Source organism: Cyanistes caeruleus, chromosome 1, assembly GCF_971803275.1.
Source record: "Cyanistes caeruleus chromosome 1, bCyaCae1.hap1.1, whole genome shotgun sequence".
Lineage (NCBI taxonomy): Eukaryota > Metazoa > Chordata > Aves > Passeriformes > Paridae > Cyanistes > Cyanistes caeruleus.
Window position 1 is genome coordinate 105,707,166 of NC_141701.1, and position 27,874 is coordinate 105,735,039.

General features: G+C 37.7%; 1 protein-coding gene across 4 annotated transcripts; it reads right to left on the reverse strand.

The window, feature by feature from the left end:
* Positions 1-121: 121 nt before the first annotated feature.
* On the reverse strand, positions 122-27,155 carry ANLN (anillin, actin binding protein). 4 transcript variants are annotated; one of them, XM_086847413.1, is made up of 25 exons: positions 26,754-27,155; positions 22,454-22,607; positions 21,798-22,082; positions 21,041-21,387; positions 20,132-20,354; positions 19,050-19,243; positions 18,806-18,913; positions 18,202-18,322; positions 17,256-17,372; positions 16,492-16,718; positions 15,816-15,964; positions 15,345-15,492; positions 14,545-14,680; positions 14,035-14,217; positions 13,614-13,740; positions 12,750-12,798; positions 12,614-12,670; positions 11,140-11,178; positions 10,754-10,775; positions 9,624-9,736; positions 7,894-7,947; positions 5,062-5,148; positions 3,362-3,469; positions 1,833-2,005; positions 122-1,518 (listed from the first exon to the last, which is right to left on the reverse strand). In XM_086847413.1, the coding sequence occupies exons 1-25, from the start codon at positions 26,769-26,771 to the stop codon at positions 1,395-1,397; spliced, it is 3,363 nt and encodes a 1,120-aa protein (XP_086703539.1). In that variant the 5' UTR covers positions 26,772-27,155; the 3' UTR covers positions 122-1,394. The 4 variants fall into 4 exon arrangements, 2 of the variants coding, with proteins under 2 accessions (XP_086703539.1, XP_086703549.1); XR_015275304.1 differs by lacking the exon at positions 10,754-10,775 and having other exon boundaries at positions 9,624-9,754; positions 11,136-11,178; XM_086847423.1 differs by lacking the exon at positions 7,894-7,947.
* Between the last annotated feature and the right edge of the window lie 719 nt (positions 27,156-27,874).

Consider the following 27,874-nt stretch of genomic DNA (forward strand, 5'->3'; position numbering starts at 1 on the left):
CCAAAGCTTCACATTATCAAGTGGAATTCTGGGATATATGTACTGAATAGAATCCCTCCTTAAACACTGTGTGGAGTCCAGCTTTTCTTCAGCCTACAAATTAGTAACTCAAATGCATAGATGACATTATGAAAAAAGCAGGAAGGGTTTTATTTTTTATTTTAAATGAATAAAATAAATCTCAATACATAGTTTGGAAATAAAGACATCAGAAAATAAAATGAAATTTAAAAGCAAGTACAAAAGGGGCAGGATGAAAACAGTATAAGGTAACAGAATTTAGTGTTTTGAGTGTGAATATATAACAGCAATAGCAATCTGAAGTTTTCCACTACTGCATTCCAAGTGAAGTAATGAGTTGGTATTTCAATATACTCAGTGAAAAGCTGTGAAAACTACAAGTTTTAGCTGAGAAATGTTGCCATTTTCATGATGGGTCTGAAGTACTTTTTATATGCATTTGTGGACAGGTCTATCAAGGGAAGGAAGACCCATTCTTTCAGCCAGCAGAGTATTAGTTAGTACATAGCAGCTTTGTAAAGTCTTATTATTAAACAAAACACAAAAAAGGGCACTATTACAACCTATTAACCTATCCCTGGTTCTCAAATGGAGAATTCTCGCTTGTAAAAACCACAAGTCCCAGGAAATACTGATGTACACAACACTAAACCTAAATTTTTCTGTTTGATTATTTTTGTCCTAACAAAAATATTCAAGACCTTCCATTTCTATCAAAGTGCATTATACTGCAAACCTAATTCCACACCTGCAAATCACATAGTGTACATGCCATGCACTATCCATACTAGTTTGTATGAGAAATTGCAAAAGTAGCATGAATATTTTGTGCATGTCTTTTGTTCTGACCACAAGGATGCTGTACAAGCAGAATTATCTATACTGCATATGTTGTAGAGTAAAATTGACTACTTCTGTTCCTGATCATTACAAAAGAACCCCAAAAAATGCTACAATATTAAATCCTGTGCTTCAGCAGCATCCTTGTTAAGAGTATTTTGAACTATTGCTTCTTTCAGGGAGCTGAGTTATCTAGAAAGCTTTCTTTCACTAGCTAGTGCATTCCCTTCCTGCCCTGAAGTGAGATTTCCTGCAATAATTTAGTTGTTTGAAAAAGAGAATGCACCTAGCTAGAAGACTTCTAAAAAGGAGTTATATAAATATTTAGCACGTTTAGAAACAGCTAATTGCTTCCTACCATACTCAAAACTAGGAAGTAAAAAGGTTTTAAAATTTTTTAAGTGAAATAAAAATACTGCATAACATAGTCCTGTATAATGTTAAATACTCTCTCAAACTTAAAGCATAAGTGACCCAGAAGACTTCCCCCATTTTCATTTAAATTATTTTCTTGTGTAGCTCCCTTCCCGAGTTTAAAGCTTTCCAGTAGGTTTGTAGCAGGCATCAGGCTGCCACATGCGAAGGTCAATGAGGACTTGGTTGAGCTTTTGCATCCAAAGGTTACGCTCTTCTTTAGTATCAGCAGACAGCCAGTTCCTAGAAGGCAAGGAACCCCATGGATTATTCTCCACCTCCAGTTAGTTTTTGTGACAAATGTCAAGCTGATCAACCATAGAAGCCCAAATAGTAGGGTTAAAAATTAAGTCAAACATTCCATGATCCTGCTACTAAGCCACTTGGCATTTCCACTTCTAGAAAGCAGTTAGGACTAAAAGTGAACAAACCAGTTCAAGTGCCACCGAAAAATCTCAGCATTTAAATGACTTTTGCATCATTATGAGAAAGCTGTAAAGCTCCAACGTTACTAAAACTATCACATGAGGTAAACCTCCATGATTTCATGCACTCACTTTGTAACGCAGAGTGTGTCTCTGCATTGGCTGACAAGCGTCTCACGGTCATCTTCTCTCTGAGGTCGGACAGTTATTAGTTCAAAAGTGTTGGGACGGGCACAGAACTCCCTGTTAGCAGGTTCAATCTGATGATTAGTGCAGTTAGCCAAGTTTATCCGGCCCAAAGGATGCTGAAAGTGAAACCAGTTCATCAGTCAAGAACACTGCAATCCAGAGTAATTCTGAACATATGCTTTGACAACTTTGACAATATTAAGTGAACACACCTTTCCTCAGTCAGCTATTCCATACAAAAAGGTGATACATGTGCAACTGTAAGAAATTTATTTTAAAAAACATTCCACAATTACTTTAAATCATGGCCTAATACTGATATTTCTGAGTGACATCCATCTCTGCATGATAGAACAGATACAGTAGGGGCAAGGAGATGCATTTAGTAAGTTTAGTATTTCTGTAGATCACCAAAATACAGCTGACTTGCTCTCTGAAAAATAGTGAAACAAGTCTAGAAGATTTTCCAGAACAGAATCTGGAAAACAAACCAAAGCTTCTTCCTTGCAGACAAAAGCAAAATAGGAACCTTCTTGATTATTTTTTTTACTATCTTGTCTTACAGTAGGCAAAGATTTTTCCCTCTCTCCTGGCAAGGAAAGAAAGTACATTGATATATTTTGGCAATGTCAACTATCAGCATATGGTCTTCCTCTGTTAGCAGGGAAGAAACTAAACTCAGGCATCTGGAGTGGCATAGAAGTCCCAAAAGGACCAGAGTTTGCCACAGAGTTTGGGAAAGAAAATGTTCTGCCAATAAACAACAAAGTGTTTAATGGTAAATAACTTCAGTGAGTCAGAAGAACCCTCTTGAAAGCAGTCTTCAAAAGAACCTGGAAACATTTTAGTACATGGCAGGAACACACTAAGGAGACAAGAAGGTTCACCTCAGCGACAGATGAACCTCTGATTTGTCTCATTAGCCCAACAAGAACTTCATTTTCTGTGAGACCCATTAAGAAGGACCAGTTCCAGCTACATGTGGAGCTGCAAGAAGGCAAGGACTTCAAATAAGACAGTCCATAATTACAGCTATGCTTCTGCAATATACAGGGATTGTCTACTCATTTTTTTACTATATAAAGTGTTATCATTTTGTCCAAAACTTAAGGCAACCAGATACAGTCTGCTTCTTAAGCCATACAAGTCCAATCCATTTCACTTAAATAGTGATTTGATGAGCACAACAGAAGGCCTTCAGTCTAAAGGGGAAATGAAATATGGATCTTCCATAACTTTTCCCCCTTTTCTAGAAGACAGGGAAGTCAGTTACTAAGTTTGCCCTGATTTAGGTCAGCTTTATGAAAACAAGTCCCCTCCATTCCCCAAGAAAGCTTTAGGAGCTTGAATCCCATGTTTTACCAATCTAAAGCCTAAACATTACTGTGCTTAAAAATGAACAGCTGCTTGTGCAGGATACTACAGAACTTTGGACTTCAGCATTAAAAAACAGCATTACAAAACAGCATTACCTTTCGTTTCTCATCATCTGGGTAGGTCCAGTAGGAGATACAATTTCCAGACAGCACACACCAGCGCCTATGCCATGCTCCAAATCCACTGACATCTTCAAACATAGTCTTAAAAACAAAAAATTAAATGGGGTAACTTTCTACCTTGAGCTTGGTCTGTACTTAACTGTTTTTCTATCAGAATGGTTCTGTAAGTGCCACCCTTCATAGGAGTAAATGAAAGAGAAGGAAAAAAGAATTATACTGAGAGAGGCTTCTACTCATACAGTATATTTATTTTCCAGATGGCATAGAAAATTAGCTTACACCATCATTCTCAGGTGTGCAGCCTTTTGCTAAAAGCCACCTATCATTGCTGTTTAAAATTACCAGATTTTCATGTCAATGGTGATAAGCATTTCCATTATTTTAAAGTAAAGATGGTTATTTATAGTATATACAGTATGGGTGGTTCTCCAAATATGTTCAAAAACCAATTTATTATTATTATTAGATATTTAAGCAATTTTTGACTTACAAATCAGGATTAAAAAACATGCAGCTATTCAAGAGGCCACACTCAAGAAAGTCCAGTCAGTTCAAAGGAAATTAGAAATTGATTTTTAAATGCTTATGTTGGCAGTTCTTCTACTGGATGCTGGATTTCATCAATTTCAAGCCCCATTTCCTTAGTACTGGAATGGAGAGTTTAGTATCTGACTTCTATTCCTGATACCTCTTGAACTTGTAAAGAACTTTTTTTCCAATTAATGTATGTATTGTGATTCTCACTCTTCACAATTCAGATTATAATTTTCAATGGTGCAGAGAATTTCCAAACCCTTACTCTGAACAAATTCAGTGTGCATGTACACCATTCTTCAGGCTTTACATATTGGATAGTAGAAGCAAATATGGACTTTCTTAAATAAGTACACAGAAACATGGGACAGCAAATACCATAAGCATATGAAATGTTTGCATCTAATGAAATCTGTTCAACTTCAATTAAGTAAAGGGAGACAGAAAGCAGTGTTTGGAAAGAGTCTAAAGAAATCGTGATTTCCGGAAACACCAAAATAACAGCAAATATTAATGTTTCATTTTCCAAAGCACATTTACTGCCATCTTGTGGACATTTCAACAGTTCCAGCCCTTAGGCCAAGCATCAGCTGCATTTTCTAGGTCCAGTTTTAGAGAGAACTGCACAAGACATTGCTCAAAAAAAAATTACCGTTGTAATTTTGTAATTTTTTGTAATTTTGTACCGTTTCTTTTTCATTTCTAAAGGCTGTGAACACAATGGAAAAACCCAATCTTTTGTTTTTATTAGAACACAAAAAGAGTCCTGGAAAATTTTCTGCCATGGAAATTAAAATCTCATCTAACATTACATATTTTAGTGAGAGAAGGTTAATTCAAAATACAAACAAATAAAGAGGCATTTAGAAGATAGATACACAAACTCTTAAAAGGTAGCCTTAACTTAGACATGTTTAGAAGATAACCTAAGAAACATTTGTGGTCTGGTTCAGAGATGAAAACAAAAAAAAACCCAAAATAACCACCAAAACCCACCCCCCAAAAAAAACACCAAAAAGAAAAAAAATCAAGCCAGTTTTAAGCTTCAAACACAGGAGTGACATCAAAAAAAATACTATATTTAATAGGCCTGTAATTTCTAAGGAAGGAGTTTAAAGTGAGTGCAGTAAATACCTTACCAAGAACCCTTTCTCCTCCACCAAAGAGTCCACTTGGCATTTCAGCTTCAGATATATATGACCTTCCAAAGGAGACAAAAAGGGAACCTGCAAAATGTAAAATAATTTAATTTTGACACCTCTCAACTAACTCTTACCAGTTCAAGCAAGCCACCTACACCAAGATGTTAGCACTGTCTTGCTCTTAGGACCTGCAGCCAGAAAGAAGCAGTCAGACTCAAGCAAGACAGTAATAATCACTTTTGGTTTCAAGTCCATTTAGAAGCTTTCCAATAATTATTTATTAGTTTGCTCAGGACATATATATAAACATGCACTCCTGCTATAAAAAGCAGGCACTCCAAGCATGGTTAGAAACAACAGAAGGCACCAGTCCACACCTTTCAAGCTCCTGCCTCAGTTTGACACCAAGCTGTTTGGAAAATATCAAAGTGAGCTTAAACAGGAATGGTACTTGGATACCATACGCATTTTTGGCAGATACTAATGTAGTAGTGCCTACTCAGATAAATCCTTGTATAAAAGCAAAGCTAGAAAGGGGAAAGTAATGAAAATAGTTCTCAACTGGCACTCAAGGTGTTAAAGACACCTGTTAAGTAATTTCTAACAGAAAAGTTTCCCAGTCCTATCTTTTCCCACTGGAAAAAAAAAAAAAAATTGTAGCTTCATTATTGTACCAAAGGTCAATTAAACAGTTTTTTGATAGTTAAGAGTTTTGAGGAAGAGCATGCACCAAAGCCTTTGAGCTTCCCCCAATCCCTCTACATAATGCCTCATTACTTTGACTACTCCCATGAAATCACATCCCTTCTTACTTTTTCCCCCCCTCACAAGGAAACTGATGCAAACTGCTAATTCAACAAGCAAATGATGACCTGCCCAGCATTCTACACACCATATTTTATTGCTAATCTGAATAAGCAACACAGCTAAGAACCTTGAAAATAAATTTGACAAAAATCAGAAATACTCATCTTTTATCAGAAAAGCCAGGAAGGTAACTTCACTACTCAAACACTCAAAGAACTGTTTGCCAGGGAATAGGCACAAGCACGTGTACACAGCAACAAAACAGCTTTCAGAACTATGGAATCAACTCCAATCAAATGGAACTAAATTTTGCTAGTTAAGATGAACAGAAGTAATCCTCAGTAGTTAAAAGTGCTCATCTGTGGGCCTCTGAGTCCTGCAGAACACCAAAATAGGTGTTGAGGTCAGAAATCAATCACCTTTGATTTGCAGACATCCTGTAGCTTCCTCCCAGACATAAGACACACATGCACAAGCACGTCAAATAATTTTTATATGTTAGATCTACTCAGCTAACACAGCATGCATGGTTTGCTCCTGTACTCAACAGGAATAGTGTAGCACAGAAAAACTCTAAACATTAGGTAGGAGTCTGCATGACCACTTGGGAAGCAAAAACAGTAGAACACTTCCATGTAACAAAAATAAAAAAAATACAGGACGGATGCAACTTATCAGCGAAGACAACTATAACCCTACATGCCATACCAGGGAATTATGGCATATAACCCAAATAAAGCACAGTAAAACACACTTCTGAGTGAGGGCTTCAAGGACATTTGGCCATTCCCCACTTCAAGTTTAGGGGCTTTGCATCCCCTTTAAGCTTCGTATCAGAAGAGAAGAATCCAATTTATGAAGTGAAGAACTGTGACAGGCAAAGCAAAGAGGTTGTATAACAAACACAACACAGTTTTGCAGAGTCTACAACACCATCTTGTACACATAATGAGAAAATATTGAGTTCTAGTTAACAATATATCTCTTTCAAAGGTTTAAAGGTGATGGAAAGAAAGCAGTTTGACAAATATCCAGCTAGATGAGAAGAAAGCTAAAGCCCATGACTAGGCTATCTTGCATTCTGGTGTGGTCATACAGGTATTTGCCATAGGAACACAGCTTGCTGTCACAGAAGATTATCTCAAGATAACTCAAGAATTTGAAAAACTGGTTTCTTAGGAGACTTTTGATTAAAAATAGGAGATGATAGGTACTAAAATTATCACTTGCTTAATTTTGAGCAAAAACATGAAAATTCATCTAAAACAATTTCTTCTGCAGGCCTTAGGTAAACTATTAAGTAGATGAAAATGTTATCATAGGTTAAAGACAAATAATTTCTGTTATTCACATAATTTCTAAAACCAAAAAAATATACACCAAGCAAAATATTTTAAAGTGCACATTTGTGTACAAATAAGGACCTAATTTTTTGACATGTTTAGTATTTTGAAAACCTTTTGTTTGAAAAAACTAATGCCTTGATATGTCTTGTCAGAACAAGGTTAGAATAAGAAGCAAGATTATTTAGGTCCTGAGAGATTTTAAGTTTCTTCAGCAGCAACAAAGTTGAGTTAAACCAACATTTAAGGCTGCCAGACATTTTTCTCTGGTTCTCTTATCAGCACAGCAGCTGATTCTATGTTCTGGGTAGATTTCCAGAAGCTGGCTCAAATTTCCTGACTGGAAATCTTTAAGAAAAACATTTATTTGTTCTGAAGCAAGAAACACCCTTCTCTAATGATCTAGGAAGAAAAGAGAAACATGCTAGTTAAGGAAAAACCCTAGGTAACCTAAATAAAACTGAGTTCTAGCAGCATGCTTATTATTGTGAAGGGCAAGGGGTAGAATTCTGCAAGTCTTAAAGGCTTCTAACAGCTTGTGTTTAGTTAGTAAATCTTTGTAAGCATTTTCTCAGAAGAATAAAAAAAAAAAGCTGCAGAAAAGGCCAGACAGAAATGAGCAACATGCACTAGGAAGCAGTTTCCTATTTTAAGTTATAAACTAAAGGATCATAGCAACCTTGTCCTGGAACATATAGCCCAAGAGTTCTTTTTCCACCCCTTCAAAATTTATCTAGGGAAAAAAGAAACATGCTCAATACAATTAGTGTAAAGTAATGGTCTAGAAGAAAAAAGGACACAGTTACACCTGAGTACATTTTGGTCCTCTATACCCTGAATTTCAACCGTACATAATGTAAGAGAGGAATAGCACTCAAAAAAACCCACTATGGCATCAGTTTGCTCCGTATTAGAAATGCATGAAACAAGTTAAAAAGCAGCTGCTTGGTACAGCCATAGGCCAAGTCAAAATTGAAATTTTACTGAGGTAGTAATTTAACAAAAAAAACCAAAACCCAAACAAGTCATGAATAAGAATTTCCCTTTTTGCCAGATAACTGTAAGACTGCATCTGCAAAGAAATTAACCAAGTGATAGTTTCCCTGGAATTCTTTTTGAACACAGTGCTTTTGCTATATTTCACTAGTCCAGTCCACTGTCCTGTCATACAATGTAAACCAGTGAAATCCACACCTAAACTGCTGAATACAATGCAAATGCTGACTCCATTAACTCCAAGAACAAGGGGTTTCCAATAAGGAAGCTATACACAAAGATTTATGCATATAGCTCTGGTTAAGAGGAACATTTATGCTGAAGAACCCAAGCTGCTACTTCTGAAATTCACATTGCAACAGGGCAATCTAGCCATTAAGCTTGGCCAGCTGTTTCAGTAAAGGAATCTACTTGTGTATACAAAAAGTAAAACTTCTAAAATGCAAGTTTGGGTTATTAGGATATTTTGTTTTAAGGTCAATACACAAATACAACTAGTTCCTGTTTTCTCATCTCTCATCAGAAGCTGTAATTGCAATAATACTATCATCTCAATTAGATTTGATTAGCCAAAAACAAACAAAAAAAATTATTATTATGCTGCTGTTTGGGTAGCTAAAGCTGTGATTTAGTACTACCATAAGCTGTAGTAACATTTTGATTAATTTAAACTAGCTTAGGATAGCTGATGGCATAAACACCTATTAAAATAGGCCTTAGGTATTAGATATTACAAGGTTAGAGATTACAATGAATGTAAGAATGTATTTTATAAACTTCTCATAATAAAAGGCAATAAGCATTCTGTTTAGACAAGGAACTAATGTCATAAAACCAAATAATAGCTCTCCAAAAAAAATTAAGATAATTTGCTTCTACAAATTTAATTGGGATATGAAAGGAAAAACTCGTACTCCTAAATGTATTCAAATGTTAATTTTTAGGTCAATTAAGTGCATAAAAATTCAAATACTTCATTATCATTAAAACACACTTAATGCCTTTTTTAGCAATAACTGCAAGACTAGGAGCAACAATATGAAGACCACGTATAGAGATGCCAACTGCATACATCAATTTCTTGTCAGTAAAAGCAAATCAGTAATCAAAAATAAATTCCTTCATTATCTTTGCATAACCATACCTTATACTGAGCTACAGAAATGAAAGAGCATCTGCCATAGTAATGTAAGTCTCCCTGTTTATCTCAAGATTGCATTTAATTCATATGAAATTATACGTAAGTAACAATTATGCAAAAATGTTTAATGTCTATATAAATAACATATCTCTAAACAACATGTATGTTTCATTTCTAGGATGGTACTTTCACCTGAAAAGTAAACCCAGACTCACTCACTTTTCTAGTAGTATGTAATTACCTTTGGATTAGTAATCAATAACTTCCATTACCTTGTCCAGTGCAAATTTGGTATTTCCTACAGAAGACAGTGATAACTTGTGGGATCCGACAAGGATGAAATTTGTACTGCGTATGGCATTCGGGCCACCTGGACTGGCCATGGCTGTGGAGAAGAGTTAAACTGAATTCATAACAAAACACAATCAGGATGCTGCCAGGCTTAAAAGAAGAACTTGATTTGCACTACTGTATGCATGCCCTACTCAGTACACCTGGAGAAGCACTCTTTGCAGTACAGCCCAGCAGTGCATTCAGAGAGAACCTTGATACACACCATTCCTCCTCAGTAGAGTTTTCCTTCCAGAAACAACCTTTGAGAACATCCACAAAGGAGAAAACAAAGCATTTTAAGTCTAAGAGGAATGGAGAGCATACCAGGGCACACTACAAAGCCCTGCAGTAAGAATGTGACTTTTCAATCTCTTAAACCTCTTGTCAAGTGACACACTGCAATCTTCCAGAATTTGTACACCTTTCCTCTGCACTTACATCAAGAGAAACACACACCGTAGCTCAGGTTCTGGAATCTTACTAGTTGCAGGAGCATGATACACATTCCAGATTTAGTTCATGAGCTCCTTACTGCTGCAATTTCTGCTGAAATGAGCTCAAGTATCTCATACTTTAGTCAGAGAAGTGTATAATGTTTTTATACACTTAGAAAAACACTTAAAGATGTTGGTTTTTTCTGACAAGAGTCAGAAATATATAAACAAGTATATACATGTTTTTATATATAAATATATATATATACAAAACACTACAAAAGCAATATTTTGGGATCTGTTAATATTTTCAAATTATTCTGTATTACTTTGACAGCAGACTCTAGTTCTCTACTTTACAAATTGTTAAAGTAGTTTTAATTCATACTTTCAGGGGAAAAAAATGTGAACTATGGGTATCAGATACCAGATTTTAGTTTTGATTTTGTAAAGATACCTTGGGTTAAACATAATAGTAATTCAGACATAAGCACAGGACCAGTTTCTGGGCTGGAAAATTTAGTGTTTATTACTCACAAATTGTCATCTGTTTTAAATATTATTTATTGATATAGTAGTTTTGACATCAAGTGTAGATTATTCATCCTGGCATAAGATGTTTAGACTTTACTTACCTGGTGTAAGAAGGTTGCTTTTCTAGAAAGAGAGAGAAATAAAAGCTTAGTGAAAAAGTACTTCTGACAGCTTCTACAGAAGACAAAGCCAAAGTAAAAAGAAATTAGATTTGAAGTACTTTTAAAAACCCAGTCAAACAGAAAAAATAATCAAAAAAAAAGTCCAAACAAATGTGTAGTAACTGCGTATTTCCAGCATTACATACGAAACAGAGCTATTTCTGGGGCTGATGACTGAAAAATTTGGCAAAAAACTAGACAATTTATAGAGCCTTACATAAGGGACAGAAACAACCTATTATGGGTACAGCTTTAATCTGTGTGAGAACACAGCCTTTGGAAAGGGTCATAGTCAGATCTTGTTACAATATTACATTCATACCTACCGAGGTAATAGATGTCAATAATCTCTTTGGAGTAATAACCTACAAAAGAAGACAAGAAGATAAATCCATTTGCAACTGAATTTGTCCACCATAGCTGCATGAAAACTAGACAGTGAAACTACTGGAGGCTTATCTCAAATTTTGACTGGGTACTCATTACTATGAATAAGTCTTGGGTTTTGACTGGACATAATATATCTCAGTGGAAGAAATGCTAGGCATCAAAGAAATAATTACTGCAGAAAAGTTAAAGCATGCATGAACTTGGGATGATTAGCATATTTAAGAAAATCATTCTTAGTAGGCCTTTTTACCTATATAATGGGATTTCAAAGTTACATTTGCATAACTAAAGGTAAGAGTTAACAATAAAAGTATGGATATGTCAATATATTGCTGTTACACATTATTGTTTTAAAATTAAAATATCAAAGTTTAAGTGAGACTGTATATTAAACACAAACTGGAACTAAGTGCTCTTTTTGAGGATGAAAGACAAGTATAAGCAGTATATCTCCTTGTCAAAAAGGAGATATAGGATGCCACTGGCAAACCTATAATCTCGTGTCAGCAACATACTGTAGCACAAAATCATTCAGTTTCAAGTAAAAATTCCTTTAAACTACAGCACAGGAAAGAATTAAACCCTGGGACTTTAAACTTTTATTAGAGAATAGGTGGAAGCTTTCACTGTGGGAGGCTTTCACTGTACCAGATCAAAGAACAAAGAAATTTCCTATTTCTGCTTGCAGACATAGGACTTAATTACTCATTCCAACTATTTTGAAGGACACTCAAGTTTCTTGTTTTATCTTGTCAAGGAGGAAATTAGGCCTGAGGCCATTAATACACTGTGTGATCTATTAGAATTAAAAGAAGAAAAATATACACATCCTCTCCAAAAATAACCCAAAATAAACAAACCACCACAAAGAAAAAAAAAAAAATAAACCCCAAACCACCTCCAGAAAGGCTTGTTTAGGGTTACCTACCCTTAATAAAGCACAAACATTTGGATATGCACACCCTTATTAAAACAACATTTCCTTTAAAAAAGTAAGCATCTAGAGCTTATACTTAATACTGGGGAGAAAGAGGAGTTTTCTGTTGATCAATTAAACCTTTAAGACAAATCAAACTCCATGGTAGGGCATATTGACTGGCATAGTTTAATTGAAGTGGAATAAAAGGGCAATAAATAACAATTGGACACTCCACACCTAATAAACACAGGTCTCCTAAGCATAGCATTTTACAGAACTAATAAGACTTCTTCCCACCAATATATTTCAGACTCAACCAAGTGCTGCAGGTCCAATTTACTAATTGCTGTAGGTCTCCATAACCCATCTGTCATGGCAGATGTTCCAAGAAGGGAGTAAAAGAAAGCAACAGATTGTCTAAGACTATCAGTCAGTTCTCCTAGAGCACCTTCTGTTGAAACACTACATACTGATTTTCAGGTTTCATTTACCTTAGATTTATTTGCCTTTTTCCTTTTATCAGTGCTTGTAACTTCTTTTCTCTGCACCTGTAAGGCAAGAAGGTATTGAGAAAGTGCAGCACATCATTCTCCTTTACACCTCCTCCTGACAGGAACTGATACATACCCAACTGTAAACTTCTATATTTATTTCAAAGTCATTTGACACATTGTGCCTAAAAGGGAAGAAAAAAAAACAAATTAAACAAACTGAAGCAGAAAGGTTTTTGTTTTGGTTTGTTGCAGGGTTTTGCAGGGTTGTTTGTTTTTTTTGGTTGGTTTTGTTGGGTTTTAAGCTTCTCTTTACTTCTTCCCTCCTTTTGCTCCTTATAGCTGTCCAAGGAGCAAGAAGAGTTTAGTGTTTTATCATTTTAAAATACTTTTCAGAACTCAAGAGAAGAAAAGGGGAGGGGAGGACAAGGGGCAGATAACATGCATCCACCATTTTTCAGATTGCACCCTCCCGTCAGAGATTTGGTTTCTTGAGTAAATAGCTTTAAGCGAAATGTCCAGTAAAACTGAATTTTAAAAACAGAGTTTGCTTATTTATTTTGAAGACTTACTAACAAACAGCCATTTGAACTCACAATACCTTTTTAGCTGACATGTGAGAGTTGAAGTTATAGTTGTAAGAGCACTATTTTTCCAGATACCAAAACCAAATAGCTATATAAAATGTTAGTTGCTGCAAAAGAGAAAAACATATCTCAGGCACAGCAATCCATCTGTCATTGCAGGTGTTCCAGGAAAGAACAAAAGGCAGAAAATACAAGAGATAAAATAGCTGATGGATGGTTGAAGAAGTCTAGGTTGCTCTTCTGAGAGAAGTGCCTTATGCCTAATTTTTAAGAAGGAAATAGCTATACCACAAAATCTTTCCATACTTTTTTGCAGAATATGACATTCTCATTACTAAGACTTCAAACGTTTTTATGCATGCTCCACCATCAGAGTTAAAACTGGTTCAAAAAAGAATTTCTTTACCACTTACATAGTAAACGTCGTAGTAAAAGTAAGAGCATCTCCATTCAGGGAACTGGCAGTACTTGCTAATGGAGTTGCAACCATGTTTTCTGCTCCAGATCTCAGTATTATTACATAGTAGTAATTTCCTGCTTCTGTAAGTACACATCAGATGGTTTGGTTAGCCAGAGGACTCCAAGTATCTAAAAAAATTCCCAACTACTGCACTGCTATTAAGCATGTCTCTCCTTCACCCTACTTAAAATATTGACAAATTAGTCAGAAGCAGATGAACTGAATGCAATAGCTAAATTTTCATTACCCCTAGATCTCTGAGAACATCAAAGCAGAAGACAAAAAAAACAAAACCCAAGGAGAATGAATCAGAAATATGTTGGGAGAATGAGGAAGGAGGAGAAAAGGAATAAAACTTTGTTTGCTAGTTTTACCTGGCTTTTGAACTGTACCACATACAAAGTCTGCTTTTAGAGGTAGACGCATTTCTGAAATGGAAACAGATCCCCTGGAGGGAGCAAATTCAGTGGATGTAGAAGTAGCTTTATTTCTTTTATTATGTGGTCCTTCACTCTTCAGTTTATTCAATTCTTCCAATAAAGCCGTTCTCTTCTCAGCTGCAGAAAGAAATTAATAATAGAAAATTATAGTAAAGAAAAAGTACTGAACAACTTTTTCTGTCAGACATATGTAAAATGCAACTTAAATATTAATCATTTTACAGTGTAGTAGCAATATAAGGGTCAAGAAAGTTACTTAATATGTCCTCTTGCCAACAAAAAGAGTAGAGACAAAACAGATACTATACTATCCTGTTCCTTTTTTCCAGGTGAAGAACTATTAATATATGACCACAATGTAACACAGTTAATAAGTGGGGAAGAAATTATGAACCCTATGGAAATGTTCATTACAAAGAATTGAACTTGAGTATAAAAACCTACTTGCAAAGAGAAGAAGTCTCTCTGCTTCTGCTTCTTCTTGTGACCCTTTCCCATGCTCTTCATCAAAACAGCAGTTCAGAGCTTGACTGGCTTGATAAATCACTGTCTGTTGCATGTTGATCTCATTGTTCAATTCCTAAAGTAAACCAAGAAGAAAAATAATTACCAGAAAGAGATTTAGTGTTGCGTTCAAACAAAGAAAGGACTCAAGATGAGCATTTTTGGGGGTAATGCTTCAGAAGAAAATCTGATCCTTTAGACATCAAACTACAGAAGTCTTGCAGTTTGCCGTTACTTTGGCAAAAGAACATTGCAGCACAACTTTTGTTTTTATCTCAAAGGTAGGTGGGGAGTGAAAGACCCCAATATTGTATGTTCTATATCCCATCTAGTCTTCCCTTCACCTGGGGAAGCAGCAGTAGCCAGAAACTCAGCAATACAGATGAACAAAGCACTAGTAAAGATCAGAATATTAGCTACTCAAAGTAGTAAAGTAGGTAAACTAAACCACTACACTAGATACAAATTCTGCCTAATTCAAAGGCAGAGCTAAGACAGATTCTCTGTCTCCTTCTCAGAATAATGGCTTGTTCTCTCCAGACTTAATCTATAACATGATCCTTTTAAGAAAAGCATTAGCTGTTCAAATTATGCATCATCATTCCCTACCATTAGATATTTATGCTAAGCAACCTAATTTTGCAGTTCTAAGCAGTATGTTAAAGTTCTGGACGTTCATGGGGCAATTAAATTTGGAAACAGTAGATTAGAAAAAGGATTTTAAGAAGTATACCAAGTACCTGCATTTTCTTTTTGATATTGACTTGATCAGATGGACCATTTCTTCTCATCTCTAGTTTGGAAGCAACATCTTCTTTGCGAACAATTATTTGTTTTATTGAAGGACGATCAGTTTCCTTAAATCTTTGGGATCTATATGCATCGACACTTTTAAAAAAGGAAATCCCACAAAATGTTACACAGGTGTGCCAAGCTCTCTTTAAAAAAAAATATATATAGATATAGATACGTATGATATATTGAAGTTTTCCAAACTTGCCTAAATGGAAAGTTTCTTTAATGAAAGAAAGCATTCTATCAGCTAATTTTAAGCAACATAAAAGACAACACAATCTTTGATAAAGGTTGAGATCTTACAAAAAAAAGCTTGATTTGTAGTTTGAGTAGTAAGCATCATTAGAAGAGTTAAAAAAGACAGTGTTTTAACATGTACACTTACAAAATCAGGGGTGGGGCATTATGTTTATTACCTGTAAGGGAGGTTGCGATCTTCTGACATAGAGCCAATACTGTCTCCAGATTCTGCCCTGGGAACTCTAGTCCTTTGGAACTTCTCAGACTTCAGACTTACATCACTGATACTGCTACCTTCCTCAGTTGACTTAGGAGAACCAAAGGCCTGAGGAAAAGAAAACATTATATTACAGATATCTGTTCACATGATAATAATAATCATCTGTTTTCTCTCTCCTTTACTTGTTTTACATATAAACAGAATTTGCTTAATACTATTTAATGGATGATATTTTACAAATATGGACAAAGAGCAAGTTTATTTATTTAAGGACACTAACAGATTATGAAACTCAGTAAGATGCCACCTTTATTTTCCAAATCAGTACAGCTACCTCATTACTTCTCTTCAGATTTTTCATCAGCATTCACTCCACTGAATGCATACATACCACTGAAAGTCCAGTACAGGTTTGATTTAGCAGAAGACCACTTGTTTAGCAGAGCATCCAATATGCTACACTAATGTTAGAAAAAAATAATTTTGCCTCATTATGCTTTCATTAGCAAAATATCATTTGTAACTTCTTTATTTGCCTGATAGCCTAATACTACAAAATATCACAGCTCACAAGCCAATCGGAGATCTCTGTGTGATAAACAAGCCCTTCCTCACCCTCCCTGAGTTCTCACCTCTGAGCCAACAGATTCCACTAGAGGGGTTAACAGAGACATTGATGAAATGTTCAGTGACTCTTCCTGCTCATCCTCATCACTTTCACCTTCCAGGCTCATGCTCATTTCTTTCTTCAGCTTTTCTATGTCTGGACCATCCTCTTGAAGAATTTCAAAAATCTCATTTATCACTTTTGAGCTATTCATCTCCTCATCTGCACACATTTTGCCCTCAAATACTTCATCTGAAGGGTGACATTTTAAAATATATTAGTAGCTTAAAAACTCTCATTAAACAAACAGAGAAGCAATCTCATTTGTCTTTTCAAGCAAGCTTGACTAAAAGGCACTTCTTACAGTCATATAGAACCTAAAAGCACACCTCCATGGCTATTTTAATACAATATTTTTACATACGTTGCATAAACAATGCAGAAAGGTAATGAAAAGATGCACATTTTAGACAAATTTCAACCTTTTATTTCAAATACATCTGAAACTTAACTGCAAGTCCAACAGTAGAGCAATCATTTCTGTCCTTTCCCAATGAACTTTTAATATCAGCTTTTTAATACTCCTCGAAGACTTGAATGGCAAGAGAGAAGGACTATGTATGATAAAAGAAGTTTCCTAATTTGTTTTATATAAACCTCATTACAAAACACATGGGGGTCAGCAAATGTATGGTGGATTCATTGTTCAGACTTGAAGGATATTAACACTGTCCTCAACAAGTGGCAATAGAGAGCTAAGTCGTTAATATACATCTACTCAATACAAACCTTTTGGTTTCTCATCAAGTTGTTCAAGTTTTGAGACAGACATCACTTTTACAGGGCTCTTTGACTCAGCAATCTTCAGAGGACTAGGTTTATCAGCCTCTTCACATTTAGAAGTATCTAAAGGGTTTATAAAGAAAAGAAGTATTATGTCTAGCCTTTATTTTAGTTATTGAATTTTAGAAGTTTTACTAACTAAAAGGCCACTAGATTAAATATTCTAGTTCATATTGAAAAAAAATTAGAATACCTTCCACAACCTGTACACCTAGAGTTCTATCTTATAATCAGAAAACTGACATCAGAAGAAACATTGCTGAAACCATAGCAGAGTGCAGACGCTCAAGAGCAAAAAGAGAAAATTTTAAAAAGACAAAAAAAAAAATCTAATACACAGAAACCACTGCAATTTTTCTAGAAGGACATTTGGTACATCTTACAAGCAAACAGGCTTCCAAGAGTGTTAACTATATTCACACTTTTATCACAGAGACCTAAAGATCCTTCTGCTCAGTAAGAGCCAGAAAGGATATCAGAAGCACCTCGCAATCCTTTTCATGTGTCCTACCATAAGAATTAATATCATAGAGGGATACTGACAAAGGAAGAATTCCCTCCCATTAGATTCTGGTGGAAATTTGGATACTCAGGTATAGGATAGACTAAATATGTAACTGAATTCTCATTCAGTCTCCTGCGCTTAACCTCCATTCAAGTTTGAAACATCCACTGAAGAACAAAAAGACGGTCTTGCCTTGCTGTCCTTCCAAGTGGTATAGGAGTGCAGAGTACTACTATCATACTAGAAGATTTAGATCAGATAACCAGTAACCAAATGAGAGGTCCAGTTCCACATACCAGTATTACTGGCCTCTGTTCTCTGCTCATGAATATCAAGTGCAGTGTCCCTGTCCAGCACTAATCTCAGGTAAACTGTGACAGTTCTCACCTGAAGACTCCACACTGGGAGATTTTGCTGGCCTGTCACTTGCTGATGTGTCTTCTGATGATCCAAGAGCAGAGGCATCTGAACTAGGAGGATGTTTTGGACTAGCCTGAGATTGGCTTTCCTGGCAAGAATAAAAGCAGAATGAATTCAGGAGGTAATGTCAAAACTGACTAAAAAAAACTACCAGAAAGAAACACATTTTAACATCTGCTAGGAAAAAGAGCTTTCCTATCCAGTACCCTATTTATTTATCTAATATACTTAGCTGAAGCAGTAAATATTAAATGTTTGCATGAGGAGCTCTTTTGCTTTTCCAGTTAAAGAATATAAAATCCCCCAAACTTAATATCATCAAAAAGTAAATAAATCAATTGGCTTAAAGCAGTTTCACTTGTCTTAGTTGTCTTAGCTGTTTCTACAGGAGGTAAAAATACTAATAATTTGTTAATCATACAAATCACTCAACAAGTGATCTTGTGCAGCCTGGGCAGTCCCAACATAAAGGTTTTTATCCCATATATACATTCCCATGTATAATTCTGTATTCAGAATATGTTACAGCAATTCAGAGTATCATATTTTGATTGATGAGGTAACACATTACCATTTTAGCTTCTGGAAGCTTCCTCTTTGAACTGTCACTTTTCTCCGCACTCCACAGATTGCCCCTATCAAATCGGCCACGAAGGCATGCAAGTTCCCGCTCACGTTCCTGAAGAAATGAAGGGAAATGGGAGGGAAGCTGACAGCTTTAAGGTGTCACAACATTTCAGATTCCTTCAATCCGAGTACAACAGTAACAACCTTCCCAAAGCTTGTAAGCTAGTTACGAAGGTAACAAGTCATACCTGCTTAAGCTGAAGCGCTAAACTGGCAGTAGAGGAATTTTCATTTTGTTTGAGAAGCCTCTCCTGGATTGTCCTTGTATTTGGGGTAACAACGGGTGTTCTGCACCCTGGAGTATTCGGAGCAGGGCTGCGTGCGCTACGCTCTTGACAGCGCTCCCCAAAGCGTTCCAGGAACGGCTTAATTCCTGATCCCCCTACAAGAACAATTGTTTTGCCTTGAAAGAAACTCTCAAAATTAAAGAAATCACTGCAATTTTGTATCCTGATGAAGGTGCCCAGCGAAGCAATTAAGCTTCCTTTACAGCTCTTGCTCTATTATACTTTATACAAACTGAACCTGAAACGCAAATTTTAACAGTCATGTTAATAAAACACTAAATCAAAGCAAGTAGATGTCTCTCTCTTCCTACAGCCCACATGTAATACACCAGTTATTTAAACTGGTTTGCCTTTTCCAAATTTCCTCTGCTACCAGCCTCACTTTTATTTTTCACAGAAATAAGCTTTCTAGTACATAAGGAGGATATGTTGTTTGGCACCCATCCTGCTTGATTGAGATTGTTTTACTGTCAGCATATCTAAAACTTGCTTTTCTGGCCATCATTTTTAAGAGTTCCAGCTGTTAGTCCAGGTTTCTGACATAATAAGCCACTGAATTTAAAACTGAGGTTGCTCACTTATTTTGACATCAATGCTATCACTAAAAATAAACACATGGCAAAGTTAGAGCACCTTTGTGGCACCAAGCTTTGATTTCTTCTAAATACGCAGGCTCTTAACATTCTATCAAATGGATACATACAGTCTCCAAGAATCTGAAATAAACTTTGAATAATCTTAGTTAACATGTTAGGCTGCTTTTGCTCTTAAGAGTTACTAAAACCACATCCAAGAAAACGTCCCCAGCAAAATACAGAACCTGTACAACTTACAAGAATTCATCAGCATTTTACTCAAGTTACAGCTGGAAAGGGGTATTATCTGGTATGGTAACTTAAATTCTTAACTAATATGTAGTTTTCAACACAGCACGCGTGGGCCTAATTCAAATGACTATTTACTGAAGCCAAAAAGCAGCCTACCTGGTGTTGTGGGTTTACCCTTAGGTTCAAGTTGCACATGTGTTCCTTTGACTGGCTCTGCTTTGGACTGAACTGGTTGAGGCAAAGCTGACTTCGCTGTTTGTGTACGCTCTTCAGTTTTCCAAGGACTGCAGGGATTGTCTGCTGCTCGTCGTTGTACTTCAGATTCTTTAGAACAGGGAGCAGTGACTCTTGAAGATTGTGTTAAAAAATTGTTTGGATCCTAAACAAGAGAAAAAGAAAAAAAAAGACGTTCTTAGTCTCTCAAGAGGAAAAAGAATGAAAGCACTTTGCATAGCATACTATCACCTAAAATACCTATTCCTTTAACAAAAAAAAGCCAAAAACAAGTGTTAAGCATTTAGTAACTTTTTTTTTTAATCCAGTATTTCAAATTGTTTCAGCATTTGATTCCAGGTGCTCTTGCCAGCTATTTCAAGTATTATCCCACATTACCCTAAACAAGAACGCACATAGCAGATATTTTCAATGCAGAAATTGCATAAATTGAACAGTAAGTGTCCGGTATTTACTTCATTGCGATTGAGTCTTTGTGCAGCAATAACATTTACAATTTCAGTCAATCAACTACATGAAGTTACAGAGTGAAACAATATCTCTGAAGAAGAAGCCCCCCTTCTGATGGTCAAGAGCAGCAATCAAGTATGTTGACATCAACAAAACACATAAGTACTCTCATCTTTAAGTCTCAATAAAAGGAATTCTAAGATGTTTCAGATCTGCTATTAAAAAAGAACATGTGGGATTACAATAAAGCAGAAGTTGTAAATAGACATACTGCCCACACCAAATCTTAAAATTCAGATTAAACAGTTATGTGCTAACATTTGTCCACCCCAATACAATACTCAAATCAATTTTTAATCAGCAACTAAATCAGACACTCACCGCTCTCTTTGAGTTTGCTGGTTTATTAATAGAAGCCTCAACAAGCCTTTGAGAACAGGATGCAGCTTCCTGCTTTACACTGCTACTATTGATTCTAGCAGATGCTTCACTTGTAGTGGACAATTTGGATAAACAAGTAGTGCCAGGCTGTTCTTGTGCATTGTTTTGCTTTGCAGATGGATGACTTAGGTCATCTTCCCAGGAACCAATTGTAGCAGCAAGGTTAGCTAAACGGCCTCTTCTCCCAATAGGGGTTTCACTTGCCAGGGCATTAGAGATCTGCTTAGGTGGAGAAACAGACAGATCTTTTGACAGGAGAGGAGACAGAGGAACACATTCAGAGGGATCTGGAAAAAAAGAAAAGACATTTATTTTACTAATAAAATATATTGAGATATAGTTGCATCTTTTGCATTATATTATATATGGAGATTATCAAGAATTAGATGTTCCTGCCATCAACAGAATCAAACTACTAGCCCTGGAGGCATTAAGATTAAACAAATTAAATATTTTTAATCAAGCAGTTTACTAATTTTCTGTCAGTGTTGTGAGGTGCAAGGTATTAGACTAGTAGGAAAAAAAAGTTTAAAATTGTAGACAACAGCTTCAATATTTTAGGCCTGCCCCCCTATTATCTTAGAATTCTTTAAGAAAACATTAACCTTCCCATACACAAAATTATGCTTTTCTAGCCAACATAATCATCAATGCAAACACGGAGAGACACCAGTGGTGCTTAGCAAGTGAAACATACCCTCACTATCCCAGCAGCGCCGCTGTTCTGCCAACTTCTGCATACGTGTTTTGACTGAAAGGGCTGCAGGAGTTTCCGACGTGGTGTTTGGTTTTACTTTCTCAAGAGGCTGAAGCAACGAAGCTCTGTTAGAAGCAGTTTCGTGTGATTCTGAAGTCATCTGAGGAGAAACATGGCTTCTGGAACTTGAAGGAACTGGCTGGACGTTCTCTGAACTCGATGCTTGAGTCTCTGTATCATTAGGGCAGAGCCTTTTTGATGGTGATGGCTTTGTATCTGGTTTTACTGAATAGGTCAGAGTATTCAAGCAAATTAGTATTCAAACAATCCAAAATGTTTTCCAACAACACAAAATTGTAGTGCAAATAAAGTTACGATTTATGAATACCCTGATATGCTTCCGACAAAAATGCCTCTCCCAAATCTACCAAGCACAAAGCACTCTCTTTGGCATTACACAATTATTTCTAAATAGCTTATTAATGACCTGGCACATCTGCTCTCAGGTCCAGCTATACATGAGCTAGTACTAGTGGCCAGATCACTGCATCTATCACTGTTTAATTTAGAATAAATGCACAATGTTTTCACTTTCCCTTTGGAAAAAAGATGTTACTGGGATCAAAACAATATTTATTAAACATGCTGAAAAATACCTTCGTCACCAGGAAGAGGTGCCTGGTTACCAGTTTCTGCCAAAGGCTCTCTGGCCCTCTTGGTCTGCATTGTGGGTCTCACCCCTGCCTTGGGCCGCTCTGCCATTTTCCTCTGCAGATTCTCTCGCCTGGCACGCGTTCTTTCGAGGAGTTTCTGAGTGGTCAACAAGGCATGTGTTACCAGACATTGCAGTGTGTTAACTGGTAACAGCTCAGAGCAAAAGATGTTGGAATTCTGTTTAGCATATATAGCCAGCAGGTGCCAAATTTCAGTCATTAAATCAACTATTGTCCCTGACTAGGTAGGTTGGCTCTGAAAGAAACTCAGGATAAAGACACGAGCAATGGCAAAATTAAAGAACAGAGGCTGCTATAGACCGCAAAGTCATCAGAAATGTTCAAAAGTAATTTTTTTTATTCTGAATCACCACATGACAGTCTTGATCTGTCACATATTGCTAGCAGGATTTTCTGACACATTGCTAAAGCATCTGGTCAAGTCACCTGACAGGCACTAACCCTCTAACAAAATAAACAACATTGAAGGGATTGTCAAGACATCGTAAAAAAGTTCAACAAACAAAAGCGTGGCTGTCAATATTAAAAAGAAAAATTGCTATTACACCTAAATCAAAAGTTGGATTTCCTTGCTTCAAGCTTAAATTTTTAAGAATAGACTGATATTATACCTAGCTACATTATGGTAAATAGCCTGTTTATTAAGATATAGCTATACAGAAAAACATACAAGGAGATACCAATTAAGCTACACAACATTCTTTTTCATTCCCTACCCACTGGAAATTTGAGTACCCTGCTTATGTTCCATATGAAATAGTTGTTTTAGTCAATGTTCCACACTATTACAAAGTGAATCCTTACAGTACTCAAGTTTAAAATAGGTTGCAATTTGTTTTAAATGTAGCATTTGTAAGTCATTATCACACAGTTTGATCAAACCTAAAGGATACTTAATGACTCTTTTGATCTAAGCTTTAAGGTTGAGACACAAAATTGTGCAATTGAACTAATGGCCTTTGAAGGGAAGCATATAAACTGCACTTGTTTGGTGGCACATAAATTATTGTGAGAACTGTGCCAGCCATTATCTGTCCTGTGGCACAGCAATTAAATACACATTTCACATTTTTAACTGTCTAAGGCTGAAGTCTTAAACAATGTTCCATTGTAGGGCAACACAGGACAAATAGAATGGCAATCTCAACAGTTTTTTTGTGAAAGCAAATCTCAGCTTTGCTAACTTTCACAGAAGAGGAGGAATTTGGAAAAAAAAAATCCCCAAAACAAAATGCATTAAATGCCATGAATGCCTTCAACGCAGCTTCCATGCTAGTTGTGTCCACAGGTCAATATTCCTCATTTCCAAAATGCAGAGCTACAAAGCACATGTAACACCCACACTAAAAAAATCCTAAAGGCGATTTAAATTAACAGTTTTCTTGCAAAAAGTGGAACATGTCTTACAAGAGTTCTTGTACTGTCCTACAGTTCTATTCAAATGGAGTCGCATTCTTTTCTGTTTTGTTAGTTGAGCAAAATAGTTTCAGTTGTTACAAATGAGATGTCACTTCCCAAGAATGCACGCCTCTGTTGTTCAGCTCCAGCTCCTATTGGCTTCTTGCATCTCAAATTTTCCATTCAACTGCCATAATTCCAACGGTGCTGCTACACACGATGAGTAAGCCACACTCCACAACTTGAGGCTAACTTTCCAAGTTCTTCAACACAATATTTTCTACAAGTACATTCTCTTTGTCTGATGACAAAGTTTCAGAGTGAAATCTGAGGTCTAAAATCCTAGAATAAACTGAGATGGAAGAGACCCCCTAGAAGTCCAACTCCTGACCCTGCACAGAACAGCCAGAATTACACATGGTGCCTGAGACCATTATCCATTTTACTACATCAAGGAATCTGAGCTCTTAAGTCAAAGTCAGAGGATCACTGTGTCACAAAAGCACTTTCTAAAATTCAGAGAAAAACCTTCCCACTTCAAATGTTAATGGACAACCTCAGTTTCTCAAAAGCATGTTTTAAAGTACATATTCGAGAAAATACTCAGGCCTATATATGATTACAAGAATTTCCTCTAACTACACTGCTTTACTAGCAGAATAGAGCAAAGGGAGCAATTGAAGGAACAGTTAACTTCAAACCTCACATTTGCAAATTTTCACCAAACAAATGCATCCCTTATTTCTCTTTGCTCATCGTCCATGCTAGGAAACCATACTTGCCTCTATGAATGGTAAAAAGTACTGCAAAGTACAAAATAACCTAGACTACTTCTAACATTCTGTAGTAACAAAAACAAAACCTTTTGTGCAAGAAGGGTGAGTTACAAAATCAGCCACAAAGTCACAAATAGCATGGTCATTGTGATCCTGAAAAAGTACCCACTGTACCATTTCCTCTGTGCAATCTGTATTAAAAATTTGGTTGGGATTCAGAAGGTTATTAGCTTTTTTTTGCAAGATTAGCCAAAAGAAACATTATTTTAGAACTGATTTGAAAGCATTCCACTGAATACAGCCAGATTTACTTGAGCTTAAATTCACTGACAAAGAAACAAAATTTGATACTGTAAAGGGATCAGCATACACTGAATTACACAGTATGATTTGGCCAACTACAGCCCGAATTATGCTGTTTTACATAATCAACATTTATAATGCTTCACCAAGTCACTGCAAGTAACAGAGCATGGAAACTTGTAGACAGATATTATCTGAAAAGAGTTAAACTAATGGAAGGTTACATTAAAAGAAAAAAAAAAATAAATAAAATAGCAACACAAAACACAGAACATAAAAATCAGTGGTAAAAGACTTTCTTTTTACAGAACTTTGGGGAAAGTTACTAAACTTCAATACTTGGACACTAGCATTGGTCAGAACTTTACACAACAGTGGAATGTCCTCCACAGCAGAAATGTTCTTGATAAGGTGATTTCTTATGCACTCTGCAATACTGGCTAACACATGAATGAAGTTTACTCTGGGGAGTGGCCTCACAGTTGGTCATTTTCAAAGTATTTCAAAGTCAAGAAGGGCGTGTACAGGTTGGAATATCTCCCAGGATGCAAAACCATTTTAAACTGGATTCAGTAGTCCGGACTCGAAGTTTATTTAAGGCAAGCTGGATCATGTCACTCATTACCAATTAAGGAAGGAGGTTTTAGGTGTTTACACTTCGCAAGACTTTACATGGGGGTAGGGTAGAACTGCCATGGAATAACACATTTAGTAAATCTGTTCAGATCAACACCTTATGTTCATTTTTCAAAATGAGATCTGTGAAGTCACCTTTTCCAGGCACTCAAAAGAGATAAAGAATGTCAGTTTGCTAAACAGTTTGTTTACAAGGGGAGGAGAGAGTATTACATCAATGCATATGATTTGAGGTTGTTTTCAAGTAGTTCAGGTTTTATTTACACAGGCTGTGGAATGAAGACCCTTTTTACTATGGCATTTCTCAAAGCAGTCACAAGACAGCTTTAAAACTATACCTCTGACTTGAAATCAGAGTACAGCATAGCATCTTCATACAGATTCAACGTGGCCAATTCCTCATTTTACAGTTTCGCCTGTGTAAATCTTAAACACAGCCAGTTTTTTTTAAAAAAAAAAACAAAAAGAGGAACTGTGCCTGCCAAAGAAAGTGACCAATCGCAGGTGGCAAGAGTGCCAAATGCACTTTGCATTTTTTATATAATATAAAAATGCCAAATGCATTTCTTATCAGACGGTCTCGGCTTTGGGCAGACTTATGATCCGACCTTTAGGCAAGGCAGGCACATAGCATCGACAGCGCTCCCGTCTGCTCCCAGGGTCCCTTCCATCCCCGCTGGAAATCTTATCTGCCAGGTTGCATGAAAGGCAAGCGCCCGGCTTGGGAAGGGCCTCTCCTCCGCAAACCCTTGTGCCAATCACCCGTGCGTGCTCTCTCCTGTCCCGGCAGGATCTGACACAGCCCGGGCGGCCCCAGGAGCGGAGGCACCGGCAGGAGCAAGGCGGGCCGGGGCAGCGAGGGGCTCCCCGCTGCAGAGAAAGGGTCGCTGCAAGCCCGCAAACCCCCTGGGAGAGGGGACGAGGGTGGCTGACAGGGCTCAGCCAGGAGCAACTATCCCGCCCCGAGAGCGCGGCACAAGGAGCGGCTCCCCTCCCTTCAGACCCCAACCGGCCCCTTCCCTGCCCTGTGACCCCGCGGTCCCCGACACTGACAACCCGCCGCCCCACCAGCTGAGGAGGCGGGGGGCCGGGCCGGGCCGTGTCCTCACCTCGGTGAAGGGGTCCATGGCTGTGCCTGTGCCGGTGCCCGCGCAGGGTTCGCTCACCAAAGCCACCGAGAGCAGCCAAACCTCCGCCCCAACCGCTCCCGGGATTTGAATTTCAGCGCCCGCCGCGCGCAGGCACGACGGGAAGAGGGGGCGGTGCCCGCACGCGGACGCTGATTGACAGGAACGCCGCCCAATCCGGCAGCAGGCGGCTGCGCGCGCGCCCGCCCCGGGGAGCTGAGGGGTCCGGCGGAGCGCCGGGAGGGCGGATGCGCGTTCCCGGCCTTGGAATCGCCGCTGGGTTGGTCATCTGCGCTACCGGGTTCTTGGCTGACTCTGTCTGCGGCCCTGCCGCCTAAGGCTTCATCGTGTTCCGTGTCCGGAGTCCGTCCAGCCATGGCTGCCCTGTCACAGAATTTGTTTGGCAAAGAGCTGTGAGATCATGGAGTCCCACCTGCGGCTGAACACCACACCGCCAGCCAGACCATGGCACTGAGCGCCACGGCCGGTCCTCAACACCTCCAGGGTTGGGGCCTCAGCCACCTCCCGGGCAGCACATTCCAATGGCTAATCACTCCTTCTGTGAAGAAATTCATCCTAATATCTAACCTAAACCTCTCCTGGCACAGCTTAAAGACTATTGAGCTCGCGTCCTCACTTTCTGCTCCTCCACGCTGACAGCCTCTCTTCGAATTTAGACTCTTTTAACTCCTTTACGGGGAAGTAGAGCAATAGTGCCTAGTTAATCACACATCTTGCTGCAGCTGCTCGTTGGGAATGTGCCTTGTACCTTTTTCACTGGAAGATTTTTCGCCTGGCATTGTCATGGTGATGTCAGCAGAAAACATGATTTTTGTGTGACATGGTAAATGCAGAGATACTTACCCCAGTGCAGCTGTGAAACTTGCAGATCCCTTTCATGATTCCTGAGCTTCTCCTTGTGCTACAGCCTGTGGGTCTCGTGAAATCTCACCCACCACTTCCTACCGTGGCACACCTTTTCACTGGCACCATTTCACTGGCACACCTTTCTCAGTGAATGTGGAATTAGCAGGGACCCACTGCTTGCTGAGGTTCACTCCTTGCTATCCATGAACCACTCCTGCCCTTCAAGTGCGTCTTCA

Excerpts from the sequence above, each read along its gene's own strand:
- ANLN (XM_086847413.1), bottom strand. Across the intron at positions 17,373-18,201 it reads TCCCAGTGTGGAGTCTTCAG|ATACTTCTAAATGTGAAGAG; the intron begins GTGAGAACTGTC and ends TAAACCCTTTAG. Across the intron at positions 2,006-3,361 it reads CAGATGATGAGAAACGAAAG|CATCCTTTGGGCCGGATAAA; the intron begins GTAATGCTGTTT and ends TTTCACTTTCAG.